The sequence below is a fragment of the Triplophysa dalaica genome, chromosome 25 (assembly GCF_015846415.1).
Source record: "Triplophysa dalaica isolate WHDGS20190420 chromosome 25, ASM1584641v1, whole genome shotgun sequence".
Classification (NCBI taxonomy): Eukaryota; Metazoa; Chordata; class Actinopteri; order Cypriniformes; family Nemacheilidae; genus Triplophysa; species Triplophysa dalaica.
This window is the reverse complement of record NC_079566.1, coordinates 16,303,374-16,316,569: the sequence shown is the minus strand read 5'-3', so window position 1 is coordinate 16,316,569 and position 13,196 is coordinate 16,303,374. Positions and strand designations below refer to the sequence as shown.

The 13,196-nt window shown below is 40.8% G+C and overlaps 2 protein-coding genes across 3 annotated transcripts in view; one reads left to right on the top strand and one right to left on the bottom strand.

The window, feature by feature from the left end:
• The window catches only part of LOC130415234 (collagen alpha-1(XIV) chain), a 32,149-nt gene extending 28,535 nt beyond the window's left edge, over positions 1–3,614 (bottom strand). For both annotated transcript variants that reach the window (XM_056740792.1, XM_056740793.1), the window contains exons 1-3: positions 3,479–3,614; positions 382–540; positions 71–141 (exon numbers count right to left, since the gene is read on the bottom strand). In XM_056740792.1, coding sequence (XP_056596770.1) covers positions 71–131 — 61 coding nt within the window. In that variant the 5' untranslated portion in view covers positions 132–141; positions 382–540; positions 3,479–3,614. The remainder of the gene's footprint in view (positions 1–70; positions 142–381; positions 541–3,478) is intronic.
• Positions 3,615–3,705: 91 nt separating this feature from the next.
• enpp2l (ectonucleotide pyrophosphatase/phosphodiesterase 2-like) lies at positions 3,706–11,741 on the top strand. The gene is made up of 25 exons (XM_056740794.1): positions 3,706–3,827; positions 4,396–4,492; positions 4,596–4,718; positions 4,809–4,934; positions 5,018–5,078; positions 5,203–5,300; positions 5,769–5,848; positions 5,919–6,038; positions 6,204–6,259; positions 6,672–6,737; positions 6,849–6,921; positions 7,191–7,299; positions 7,387–7,509; positions 8,449–8,480; positions 8,568–8,695; positions 8,779–8,842; positions 9,036–9,123; positions 9,212–9,381; positions 9,472–9,529; positions 9,721–9,860; positions 10,034–10,157; positions 10,248–10,325; positions 10,615–10,747; positions 10,834–10,987; positions 11,183–11,741. Exons 1-25 carry the CDS (start codon positions 3,804–3,806, stop codon positions 11,351–11,353), a joined length of 2,496 nt encoding a protein of 831 aa, XP_056596772.1. The 5' UTR covers positions 3,706–3,803; the 3' UTR covers positions 11,354–11,741.
• Positions 11,742–13,196: the final 1,455 nt, after the last annotated feature.

The window sequence follows — 13,196 nt, the reverse complement described above, 5'->3', positions numbered from 1 at the left end:
ATAGAAAGATGCAGGAAACAAAGTGCAGACAGACAGACAGACAGACAGACAGACAGACAGACAGCTGTACCTTGAGCATGTGTGCAAAGGACCGATGTCACGATCACAATCAACAGCGCTCGAGCCCGCATCCTAACACAGCTGACAGAGACAAACACAATTCATCTTCACAAACTATACAAACATCAGTCAGTACGGTTACATTCACAACAAATTACATCACGTCACACGTTTCAGTCAGTATCTACACAATACGTGAACACAATGATCACAAATGTAAACTTCAGTCACCACGCGCAGCAGATCTCTCTCTCACAGACACACAAATAAAAGTAGAGACGTTCTTTGTGTAAAGTGCGAGATAAATCATATCACACTCACCTGTTGTCGAGCTAAAAGTGAATCAGTTCAGAGTTCGGCCGCAAGACGAGTGTGACTGAATGAGAGGAGCGAGCGCGAGCCACCAGCGGGTGCATGTTCCCGCCCTCAGAACACGTCAATCAATCGTCCCGCTAGAAGTCATCCACACCAATCTGTCAACTGATATAATGTTGTTAAGTGAATAAAATCTACATCTACTTCTTATAATTCAATCTTCACATTGTGTATAGTGCGCTTAAAGAAGAGTGACACCCATGAACATCAGAGATCATCTTCCTCTGACAGAAACAAACTATTAGAATGAGATAAGAAGTGTGGAAATGTAAATGCTGTAAATGTAATGATGCGTTATTGTAAACTCATCTGAATAAGATGTACTACATACACTGGAGGGGTCACACGTGAGAGTTAGTAACAAAATACTTAAAGGATCACTTCACCCAAAAATGAAAATTCTTCATCATGTACTCACCTTGGAGTTGTTCCAAATGTGTATAAATGTCTTTGTTCTGATGAACACAGAGAAAGATATTTGGAAGAATGCTTATAACCAGACAGACCTCGACCCCAATTGACTCCCATAATAGGAAAAAATACAATGGTAGTCAAAATAATATTGTATTTGCAGTCCTTAATGTCTTCAAAATATCTTCAACAGAACAAAATAAATGATAACGTAATTTTTCCTACTGTGGGAGTCAATGGGGTGCAAAATCTGTTTGATTTCCAAATATCTTTCTGTGTGTTCATCAGAACAAAAAAAATATATACCTTCAAACCATCTCAAGTTCACAAAACACACAAAAAGTGTCTTTAACACTTTAGTCTGAATGATGAAGACGAGTGATGCGTTCACACCACTGGCACACACGAGAAGAGGAATGCTGGTTCATGATAACAGGTCACATACATGACAGAACAACACATCATTCATTTAAACACGCACACACAGATCTGTGGATGTGGTGAGGTGCAGGTTTGTGTTAATACTGCACACACATGACAGATTCATTCAGTCTTACTGAAACATACTGCTCAAAAGAGTGAGGGAGAGAGAAATAGTGACATTAACCTTGACCTGTGACCCTTGACCTCGTCCTTATTTAGTGCACCTGATCCTAAAACACGTGGGTTAACATGTATGAGTCATACTGACTTTACTTAATGAAATCTTTATTCTATTGAAGACATGGGGACAAAACCTAAAAATAAATGATATTTAAATATTCTTCCTTTACTCAGATACACACATGTGTGAGATAACTCCAGGAACAGTATAAGCTCATATACAGTAAATTGAATTGTGCTATACAGCTACTGGCAAAAAAATACATACAAATAATATTATAATTATTGACACAATCGTTTAGTGCAGTAGAGGAACATATAACATTTAAGTAAAATACTCAGACACTTTTTAAATAAAGACACCTGTGAGCTTGACCTCTGAATGAAATGAAGGTTATGACTGTAAGGTTTTGGGATTCTGTACAGTAATTATAGTTCATAGTTGTGTTTTTTGTTTGTAATGGACGTGTAAGATCGTGTCTCCATCTGCTGGTCAGTGTGTGAAGATAAAGTCTTAGAGACACCCTCACCACCATAGATGAGTCATGACGTCATCTACACACGTGATCACGGAGGCTGACTCTTGTTCACTGTCGCCGGGAATATCAACAGGGGAACACACAGATTTTCAATTCAATTTTCCATTAAGATCTACAAGTACAACTGACAACAGAATTTAATCAAACAGAAGTCCTAGTGAGGGTTACTACAAAAACTAAAACACACTAAAATAATTTAGTTCAGTTGAATAATTGCCATATAGTTATATGGAAAATTACATTAAGTTAATATTTTATTTCCGCCAACAAACAACTGATCCTGCTGATACAGAAAACACAACACCTACTCGCTGTTTGAGAGAGAGAGAGAGAGAGAGAGAGAGAGACTCAGCTTATTTACACTGATGGTAAGAATATAGATCTTTACAGGTTTTGACGTGAGAGAATTCTGTTGCCTGTGCACATTTTAGGGAGTAAATATTTGTTCATCTCTGGTCAACGTTCAATCTAACTCGAGCTCTTCAAACAGCAGTGGCACCGAACTGCTTTAACTCTGGTCTGATGAATGCTGAACGTTTAGATTCAAAAACACGTTTAAAAGCTTAAATAACACATTGACCAGAATGAAACACTAGTGTGATTAGGATCCATGTCATGGAAACAAACAACTGAACGTTGGAAATATTAAACGATGTATATTCTAACTTGTGACGTCATACCAAAACAGTAGCGCCATTACATGATTTTTTTTATAATTTTACATTTACATCTATTAATTTAAATACACCTTTATCCAAAGCAATGAACAAATAAAAAATAGGAATGAATTGATGGAGGGATTAAATGGGCTATTTCAATAAACAAGAACAAAAACATTACGGGAACCAATAACAGCTCAAATACAATATAACCCAAAACAAAACCTATTTGTACTCTAGCCTATACACTCTTGTTCATTTAATTACAACATTAATAAACTGTGATTTCGCGTTTCAGTCACTCGGTGAAATCCAGTTATTTCACAAAGAAAGTATTAGTTCATTATAATTTCGTGTGAAGAAAGTGTCTAAATTGTGCCCAGTTATTGGCCTCCTGATTAGGAAAATGATGGTAAAAACGAGTCCGGTCAAGCGCGTTGCATTGTGGGAAACGAAACGGTATTCCATCGCTTTGAGTAGCCGCTGGGTTTATTTAATCAAGAAATCTAGCGAGTGTGACGGAATGATAAATAATTCTGACTGAATTATCATTTAGCCGCCCAACAACTTTCTCTTGCGGTGGTTTGAACGATCAGTGACGTCAGCTGTGTTCTACTTAAATTAGTACAGTATGTGGAACCAGAAGCCATAGATGAATGCATACACTGTGGTGACGTCACGTATGGGATCATTAGCGTATGACGCCATCTAGCGACCTTTCCATCAGGATTCTTTCGGATACTTCGTGAGGGTGAATTGTTCATTCATTCAGAGTCCTTAGTGGATGTGCGCGTGAATCTCGCTAATTCACCGCATAAAACAAACTCTCACCTGTGTGTGTGCGCCTGAGGCGCGTGAGTGGACAAAACGTCGCGCGTTTAGTGTGTTACAAGATGGATGGAGAGTTTCCAGGAAGTCCTCGGCATGTTGGAGCAGATCTGTGTGGAATTGTCACCCCAAGGCTGAGTGGGAACGAATTAAACTTGAGTAAATTTCTAACTTCGCGAACTCTTTGGTCGTAAATAGAGCTCAGAATTCCCGCACGTTTCCAGCGCATGCGCAGTGTGAGTGTAGACTGCAGCGCTCGCCTCTTAACAGCGCGTACTGGTGACGAGCACAGACTCGGGAGCGCGCAGCGGCAGCAGGATTAACGGGAATGATCATGCGCGTGGGAAAACTGGTGAGATTGTTATTACCCATTATTATAATTATCATAGCGTTAATGTGACGATGTGGAATAACACGAGATCAGCGCTAACAGTGACGTATAGTGAATCTCGCACTTTCGCTACATTCGTTTAGGATTAAAGGTTCGCGTTTGTTCTGCGTGGGTCACTTCACTGGTCAGATTTCGCAAGATGCTGTGCAAATACAAACTATTGAACTGAACTGTCAGTGTATTTCACTGCATAACACACACGATAAAGAATACAAATCATGAAATATAGTTCTGGATTCAGATATAAGACGTGTTTTAGTGACGATGTAAGGTTATTTTAAGGGTGTCGTTATTAAAAGGACACGTTTAATGTGTTCCTGCTCTCATAAGTATTACGGTGTCATTATTTTGATGAAAGTCTGTTTTTTGTTACTTATAAATGAGTTTGTTAATTCAGTGACAGCTGGAGTCTTAAACAATTTATTCAGGGAACAAATGAGTGATGAATGTGTCCCGTCTCGTACTGACACACTCTTATTATGCTCATCTATCAACTGAATCTGTGTGTGTGTGTGTGTGTTGTGGTCAGGTGTTGTGTGTCATAGCTGTGTGTGTGTGTGAGGGTTATGTGTTTCAGGCTGGTCAGTCATCAGCAGAAGAATCCGACACACCTGAACTGATCCGAGGTCTGCTCATCTTTCTCTGTGTCGTCTCTATACACTCATACATCACACAACAGTGTCAGTGACCAACAGCTCGTGTGTGTGTGTGTGTTGTCCGATTTTTCAGGCTCGTGTAAGGGGCGGTGCTTTGAGCTGAAGGAGGCGGAGCCACCCAACTGCAGGTGTGATAATCTGTGTAAAACGTACCTGAGCTGCTGCTCGGACTTTGATGTGCAGTGTCTCAAAACAGGTAACACACACACACACAGGAATAACAAAACAGGTGTGTCTGTCTGGTTTGATATTGTGTGTTTATGTTGTGTGATGTGTGTGCATTCAGCTGGAGGCTTCGAGTGCAGTAAAGAACGCTGTGGAGAAGTCAGAAATGAAGATTACGCCTGTCAGTGTTCTGAAGACTGTCTGGAGAGAGGAGACTGCTGCACTAACTACAGATCACTCTGCACGGGTCAGACACACACACACACACACACACACACCACACACCACACACACAAACACTGTTATTAGACTTAATCTTGTGTGTTGTAGGAGACAGCTCTTGGTTGGAGGGTGAGTGTGAGGAGATCATGAGTCCAGAATGTCCTGCAGGGTGAGTGATGTCATGTCAGAATCCTGGATGATGTGTTTTACGTGTGAGACGTTTTCACTACTCTACCTAAGATGATTTGTGCCAAAGACGTTGATTCACTCTCACTCTTGCGTTCCTCTTACAGGTTTGTTCGTCCTCCTCTGATCATTTTGTCTCTGGATGGTTTCCGTGCCTCTTACCTAAAGAAAGGAAAAACTGTCTTGCCCAACATCCTCAAACTGAGTATGCCATATAGATGTCTACATCTCACACACACACACACACACACACACAGTGTCATGTGACAGACAAAGTGTTTGTGCATTTCACTGAAATGTCAAGTCATCACAGACATCCGTCAGACTCCAAAGAGACGCTTCATGTGTGTGAAACTGTGAGGAGACACATACAGCACCATAGATTTGATGATATTTGATAAACATTCAGACTGGACGTCTACAGGAACATAAACACACAATCTCTCAAGAATCATTATTGCTATGATGAAACACACTTTACATTGACAAAGCAGAGGACAATAAATATAAACATTCTGAACAAATACAGGTCATGATCAAAATAAAATAAAAAATAAAAGTATCTATAGATACATCTCAATATGAAGAGAGAAAGAGCAAAGTATTGATGATACAAAGTCTCTCTCTCTCTCTCTCTCTCTCTCTCTCTCTCACTTTGTTGTGTTTTGTGTAGGATCGTGTGGAACTCACGCCCCTCATATGAGACCCATGTACCCATCCAAAACCTTCCCAAACCTCTACACCCTGGCTACGGTACACTCTTAGACTATTGGGTGTGTTTTTACTTTATTGGGTGTGTCATTGTTTGTGTGTTCTTTCACAGGGTTTGTATCCAGAGTCTCACGGGATTGTGGGTAACTCCATGTATGACCCCGTGTTTAAAGCTCATTTCAAACTGAGAGGCCGAGAAAAACTCCGGCATCGCTGGTGGGGTGGACAGCCTGTGAGTCCTGACTCCTCCCACACACATCTCTCCACCAATCACACAACAACTGTATTTACATACCTGTGTAATGAAGAGCTGTTCACATGCAATCTTGATCAGTAAACGTTGAAGGATCAGAGAATCATGTGTGATGTTGAATGTTTGTTATGTGTGTCTTCTCAGATATGGGTGACAGCAGAGAAACAGGATGTTAAAGCCGGGACGTTTTTCTGGCCCTGGTGAGCAATGACACACTAATCTGATGATTTCACATGTTTTAAAAACATCTGGAAAAAAACTATTACAGATGTGTGTGTGTGTGTGCGCGCATGTTTAGAGTTAAGCGCAGAGTGTCACAGCATCTCATGACATCATCAACACGTGATTCAAACAAAGACCTTACACACACAAACAGTGACATCTCTCTGTGCAAAGAGCTGTTGTCTCTAGATGACTGACATGTGTGTCTCTCTGTCTCTCTCTCTCTCTCTGTCTCTCTCTCTCTCTCTCTCTCTCTCTCTCTCTCTCTCTCTGTCTCGCTCTTTCTCTCTCTCTCTATATTTCTCTCTCTCTATTTCTCTATCTCGCTCTTTCTCTCTCTCTCTATTTCTCTCTCTCTCTTGCTCGCTCGCTTGCTCTCTCTGTCTGTAGGGTGATTCCATTGGAGAGGAGGATTCTGACGATTCTTCGGTGGCTTCATCTGTCTGATGATGAGAGGTCTCTCATTCACATTCATGTTTGAATCACATGACAGACGTTCAGCGGGTCACATGTGCACACACGTACTTTAGAGTGATTGGGTTGTTTGATTGTTTGTTTGTTTTCTAGACCGTATGTTTATGCTGCTCATTCTGAACAACCCGATACATACGGACACCTGCTGGGTCCTCTGAACAATGAGGTGAAACACAAACACACAACATTTAACACAAAGTCTCGTCCACATTGTAGCTTTTATAAAAAGTATAAAAAATGAAAATATATTATTATTATAATAATAATGAATAAAATCTGTTATATAGAATAAATGAGAATCTCTTGAACTCCTGGTGAATATCTCTATACTCTGAATATCTCTCAAAAATTCAGTGAGTAAACTTCTTCCTCACTCTGCGTGTGTGTGTATGTGTGTTTATGTTTGTGTGTACGTGCGTGTGTGTGCTGGATCAGCTGGATAACACTCTGAGGAAGATTGATAACATCATCGGTCAGCTGCTGAACGGACTGAAGCAGATGAATCTTCATCGCTGTGTGAATGTGATTCTGGTGGGAGATCACGGTGAGTGTCCGTCCTCACATCACAAGCTGACACACACACACACACACACACAGAAGTGAGTCTGGTCTATGATCTGTGTGTTTTCAGGGATGGAGGAATCTCATTGTGAACGCACAGAGTATTTGAAGTCTTATGGACTCAATGGGGATGATCTCACACTCATTCCCGGATCCTCCGGCAGAATCGCCCCCAAAAACACCAACACACAATGTGAGTGCATACAAAACACACAAACACAAGCGTTAACAAATAAAATATGTGTTCTGAGTGTGTCAGTCACACCATTCAAAAAGGTGTTATTAACCAAATCAACTCATTTGAATGATAAAAAACTTGCAAAGTAAATAACATAAGTGATCAAAATCTTGAAAACAAAAGAAATGAAAAAATCTCCCCAAAAATCCTAAACACAGAATTGTTGACAAACTGTTTAACGGTTTAACTCCAGAATTCATTACTATATACTTCAGTTCAGAGTCTTTGTAATGTGTTTCAGCAGTACATTTAGAATGTGTTCAGAAATAATTCTCAGAATTCTTTTTACCTGGACTTTAAAATCCCAGTGAAATAAAAAAATGACAATTCTTATTTTTCATGAAATGTTGCAGTTTTTATAGAAAAAAGCTTATCAATGTTGGTCCTTTTTTATTTTTGTATTCATGTGCCCTCGTAATCTTCAGTTGAAATCTGAAAACGAACTTCTGCCCTGATATGACAATCCATTTGAAATGATGTAAACTAGACGGCTTGGGCGGAGCATCTGTTGACTCCTCCTCTTTAACTGTCAGTCTTCTGCCAGCTTCATCATAAAATCAATGCAACAGCTGTTTTTACACATCCAATGAATTTGCATTGAAAACTGCAAGCCACGCCCACTTATTTTCTCCTATGAAATTCCTTTTCACTCGGAAATGTGTCAGAATACAGAATTAAAAACTATTGCAACTTCCTGTTCACGTGGACTTTAATGACCTATATGCAAGAAGTAGTTTTCGTCAAGAAAAAGAATATATTTGATGTTATATATGTTCAGGTAAAATCATTAAGATGAGAAATGATGCTGTAACATTGAAGAATTTCTAGAGCACTTTTATAAAAGAGCAAATGAAGAGTTGATTTAACAGGATTGATTGTGTGTTAATGTTGCAGATGATCCTAAAGAGATTGTGGCTAATTTAACAGTAAGTATATGGAGCAGAACTTCATCACCGTAATCTTTCACATGAAACTCTTGTTGTTGTGTTTGTTAACACTGTGACATTTGACAGTGTAAGAGACCAGATCAGCACTTTAAACCCTATCTGAAACAACATCTGCCCAAACGCCTGCATTACACTAACAACAGACGCATCGAGGACGTGCACCTGCTCATGGAGAGGAAGTGGCATGTAGCCATGTGTGTTCTTTACAGTCTTCTTTAATGACATAGACTCAACAAACATGTCACTTACATCAGTTTACATGTTTTCATGAGAGCAGATCACATGTTACCTGCGGCTTCTATGGAGATCATGGATATGACAACAAGATCAACAGCATGCAGGTAAATCAACCTGTCTGTCTGTCTCTCTCTATATCTCTTTGTCTTTCTCTTTGTCTCTCTATCACTTTCTCCATCTCTCTCTCTCTCTCTCTCTCTCTCACACTCTCTCTCACTCTCTCTCTGTCTGTCTGTGTCTCTTTTCTGTCTGTCTGTTTGTCTGTCTGTCTGTCTGATTGTTGTGTTTTTGTTCTAGACGGTCTTTCTGGGATTTGGTCCAAGCTTCAATTTCAAGACACAAGTGCCAGTGTTTGAGAACATCGAGCTTTATAACGTCATGTGTGGTGAGAGGAAATCCTGCAGAATGTCTCATGTCTGGTGTCAACACTCAGGGTTTGCCTGACGTGTGTCTTTGTGTGTGTTCGTTTGTAGATCTGTTGGGTTTGACTCCAGCTCCTAATAACGGGACTCACGGCAGTTTAAACAGTGCATTGAGAAACCCCCCATACACCCCCACACGACCAGAGGAAGTGACATCACCTGCACCTTTAGCTCCACCCACCGAAGTCATCCAAGACGTGAGCTGTAACTGTGACGATGAGGTCAGAAACACACACACACACACACACACACACACACACACACACACTGATGTTAGCTGTATATGTGCATTCATGTGTTTTCATTTGCAGAATAACATTGAAGAAAATTCACAGATATTTTCACTGGAGGTGGACGGACAGATGAACAGTTAAGATCTCTCTCCTTTCTATATAACATGTCATAAAACAATGGTTTACATTTTTTTTTTGTATATCAGCATTCATGTTTTGGATATACATTAGGCCTTTTGTGTTTTAATAAGTAATGAGAAAATATTCTATCATTTGACTCATGAATATAAAATGTGTGTGTGCCTGCGTGTGTGTGTCTGTGCACAGATGGCACACGCCTGCCGTTTGGGCGTCCAGCTGTTCTGTTCTACACGTCATACACACAACTGTGTCACACACACTTCTGCAGCGGCTACAGTCACCACATCAACATGCCGCTGTGGACATCGTTTACACTGACAGCACAGGTAAACTATAGTTCACACTTGTGTGTGTTGTGTTGTGTTTTTTATTTATAGTTATAGCAATTAACGTTTCACACTGTCAACCCACTGAGCGATGTTAATGTGATGTGTGATTAAATAAATACATGAAGCTCACGTGTGTGTGTGTGTGTGTGTGTGTGTGTGTGCGCGCGCAGGAGGATGTTCCAGTGGTGTCGTCCAGCGAGTGTGTGAGAGCAGATCCTCGTCTTGAACTCAAACACACATGCAACAAATATAGCGAAGAACCTGATGTCACACACGCTTTCCTCTACCCACCCGGTCTGAATCACACACACACACACACATGTGCAGGTTTGTTTTAGTTAGGATATGTGTAGTGTTAAATGTATTGTGTTTGTGTCTGTACAGATTTCTCTGCCAATGCTGACTCCAGATATGAAGCTTCACTCCTAACAAACACAGTGCCCATGTATCCTGCTTTTAAACGTGAGTGACATGGCTTTCCTGTAGCTCAGTGGTAAGATCATGGCACTAGCACTGCCAAGGTCATGGGTTTCATTCCATGGGATTTCACAAAGTCTGAAAAAATATATATAATACAATGCAATGTAAGTGGCTTCGGATAAAAGCATCTGCCAAATGTAAATGTGCATCATTCACCAACATGAGAAACCCAAACATAACGGTCATAGTTTGAATGTACTGCACCTCAAAGATGATTTGAATCAGTGTCTTAGATGACTGACAGCTCGTGTGTGTGTGTGTGTGTGTGTAGGAGTTTGGCGTTATTTGCAGCGTGAGGTCTTCCACAGGTTCAGTTTACAGAATAATGAAGTGAACATGATCGTCGGGCCTGTGTTTGATTATGACCACGATGGACTGAGAGACACAAACGACAAGATCATAGAGTGAGTGACGACTACTAATAACCCAAATAACACTGACTGATCACTTGTGTTAATGTGTGTGTGTGTGTGTGTGTGTGTGTTTGTAGGCATGCAGTGGGGTCTGTGTATATTCCTACTCATTTCTACAGCATCATAAGCAGCTGTGAGCGACAGAATGCCACGCTGGACACATGTGATGAAGATCTGAGCATCACCTGCTTCGTTCTGCCACACCGACCAGACAACAGTGAGAGCTGCAGGGTCAGTAACACACACACACACAGAGTTTCCTCTCTGGATGTAGTGTTGTAGCTCCACTCTTTACTGCCCTCCAGCGGCGAGAGAGAGAGATGATTCAGAACGAGAGTTCCTCTGCTGTAACCTCAACCCTTTGACCCGGTTTGATAAGCTCACGTGTCTCCGCTGTGACCTTTGACCCTGTTGTTTTTCTAACAGAACTCCGAGGAGGAGTCCCGCTGGGTGGAGGATCTGTTGAAGTTACACACAGCACGTGTGCGAGACGTTGAGATACTGACGGGTCTGGACTTCTACCGCTCCACCGCGCTGCCGTACACTCGTGTGCTGGCGCTCAAAACACACATGCAGACGTTTGAGGAGGACGTGTAACGACACACCCGGAGCTTTCTCTGTACCGTTTATACACTGTCATATTTATTACTCACCTCAACTAATAATGATCAAACATCGCACATCTCACAACAATACACATCCACAGTCACGCAACCAGAGTTCAGCTTACGTTAAAACAGCGAGTGTGTGCCTGTGCGTGTGTGTCTGTTGTGTATTTGTCCTTGTGTTGCGTAACGCCTGTGCACACAAGAAAAAGCAGTAGTGTTTAATGATAGTGACCTCATCTGGACTTCACATCATGACAAAATCTTCACAGTAATTCTGGTGTCTTGTGAATGTAGTGTCAGACCAGAGGAAGTGATGTCATCTCACTAACAGACGTCTGTTTCTACATCAATAAATTCTCGTCCTGTCAGAAAAAACATTCTGTTTGTGTGTTTTCATACAACAACAACAACACACCTCAGATCGTTCACATTAACACAACGGTTCCCAAAACCTTCAAACACTACCAGACAACATTTTCTTCTCTCTGTCATGTTACTCCATTAGGTTTTAATGTCCAATAGATTCACAATCATTCATTTTAAATCAGGAGTCAGATCTGGGTGAAGATTTCTTTCTGACTCTTTACCCTTTTTATTAGCAGATAATGTCATTCAAACACTCAAACATTAACAGCGTGTCACCGCTATAAAAACTGAACTGATAACTCAACTCAACTTTATTTATAAAGCGCTTTTACCATTTTCATTGAAACTAAGTAGCTGTACATGAAGACATGTGAACTATAAGATACACTTTAAATGTATAGAATAGAAAAGGTATCAAGAGTAAAGTGAATGGATACATTCTCATTCACACAATACACACAAACATTCACTGCACACACACTCGCATGAGGTAGAAGGACACACACACACAGCGAACATACATGGAAAACAGGCACACGCTCAGTGAACACACACACACGCAACCAATATGCTTGCCCGCACACACTGAACAAATCATACACACACACCAAAACACACAAACATGCACACAGAAATAAAAACACAGTAATCTATTATGCAGACTATCTATTCCTATATGGAGTGGTAACCCTTCACGCAAAATGTTACATTTAATACAATATTAACAAGAACACAATCCTAAAGCTGATGTCAGCAGCCCCCTGGCGAGGTTTAGATGCTGACCCGGACCCCGCCTCCCGTCCCGCCTTCCTCACCACAATAATAGATGTAATATTATCTTAATACTCTAATTGTAGTTGCAATTTTATTGTGTAGTGAGGACGTGTCATGTGCCCACCTCCCTCTTTCAGCTCCACCATCTGGACTGGTGACAGACCTCAGAACAGTGACAGAAGACAACATCAGATGTTATAAGAAGTGTTACTGGTCTAAATAATGAAGCCTTATAATCCCTTGGAGGATTTGTGTTGTAGACATGTTGTGTACGTAAATTTGAAGAGATGGGTCTTTCATCTAGATTTACACTGACAGAGCGTGTCTGACTCACGCTTGATTCAGAAGAGTGTTCCAGAGTTTAAGCGTTAGATAGGAAAAAGATCTTCCACCTGCACTTGTTTTAGAAACTCGAGGTGTGACCAACAGTCCAGAGCCCAAATAGTGCAGTGAGAGAGTGTATGGTAGGAGAAGCTCGCTCAGGTACTGAGGAGATAAAGCGTGTAGGGTCTTACAGGTATTCAGTAAGATTGTAAAGTTAATATGATGCTTAATAGGTAACCAGTGTAATGCTGACATGAGCGGCCTGATGTGCTCACACGTTTCTGTTTGTGTAAGAACTCTGCTGCCTTTTCAACTAGCTGGAGTGTCTAACTATACCCATATACAAATTAAATATAATTGAATAATTG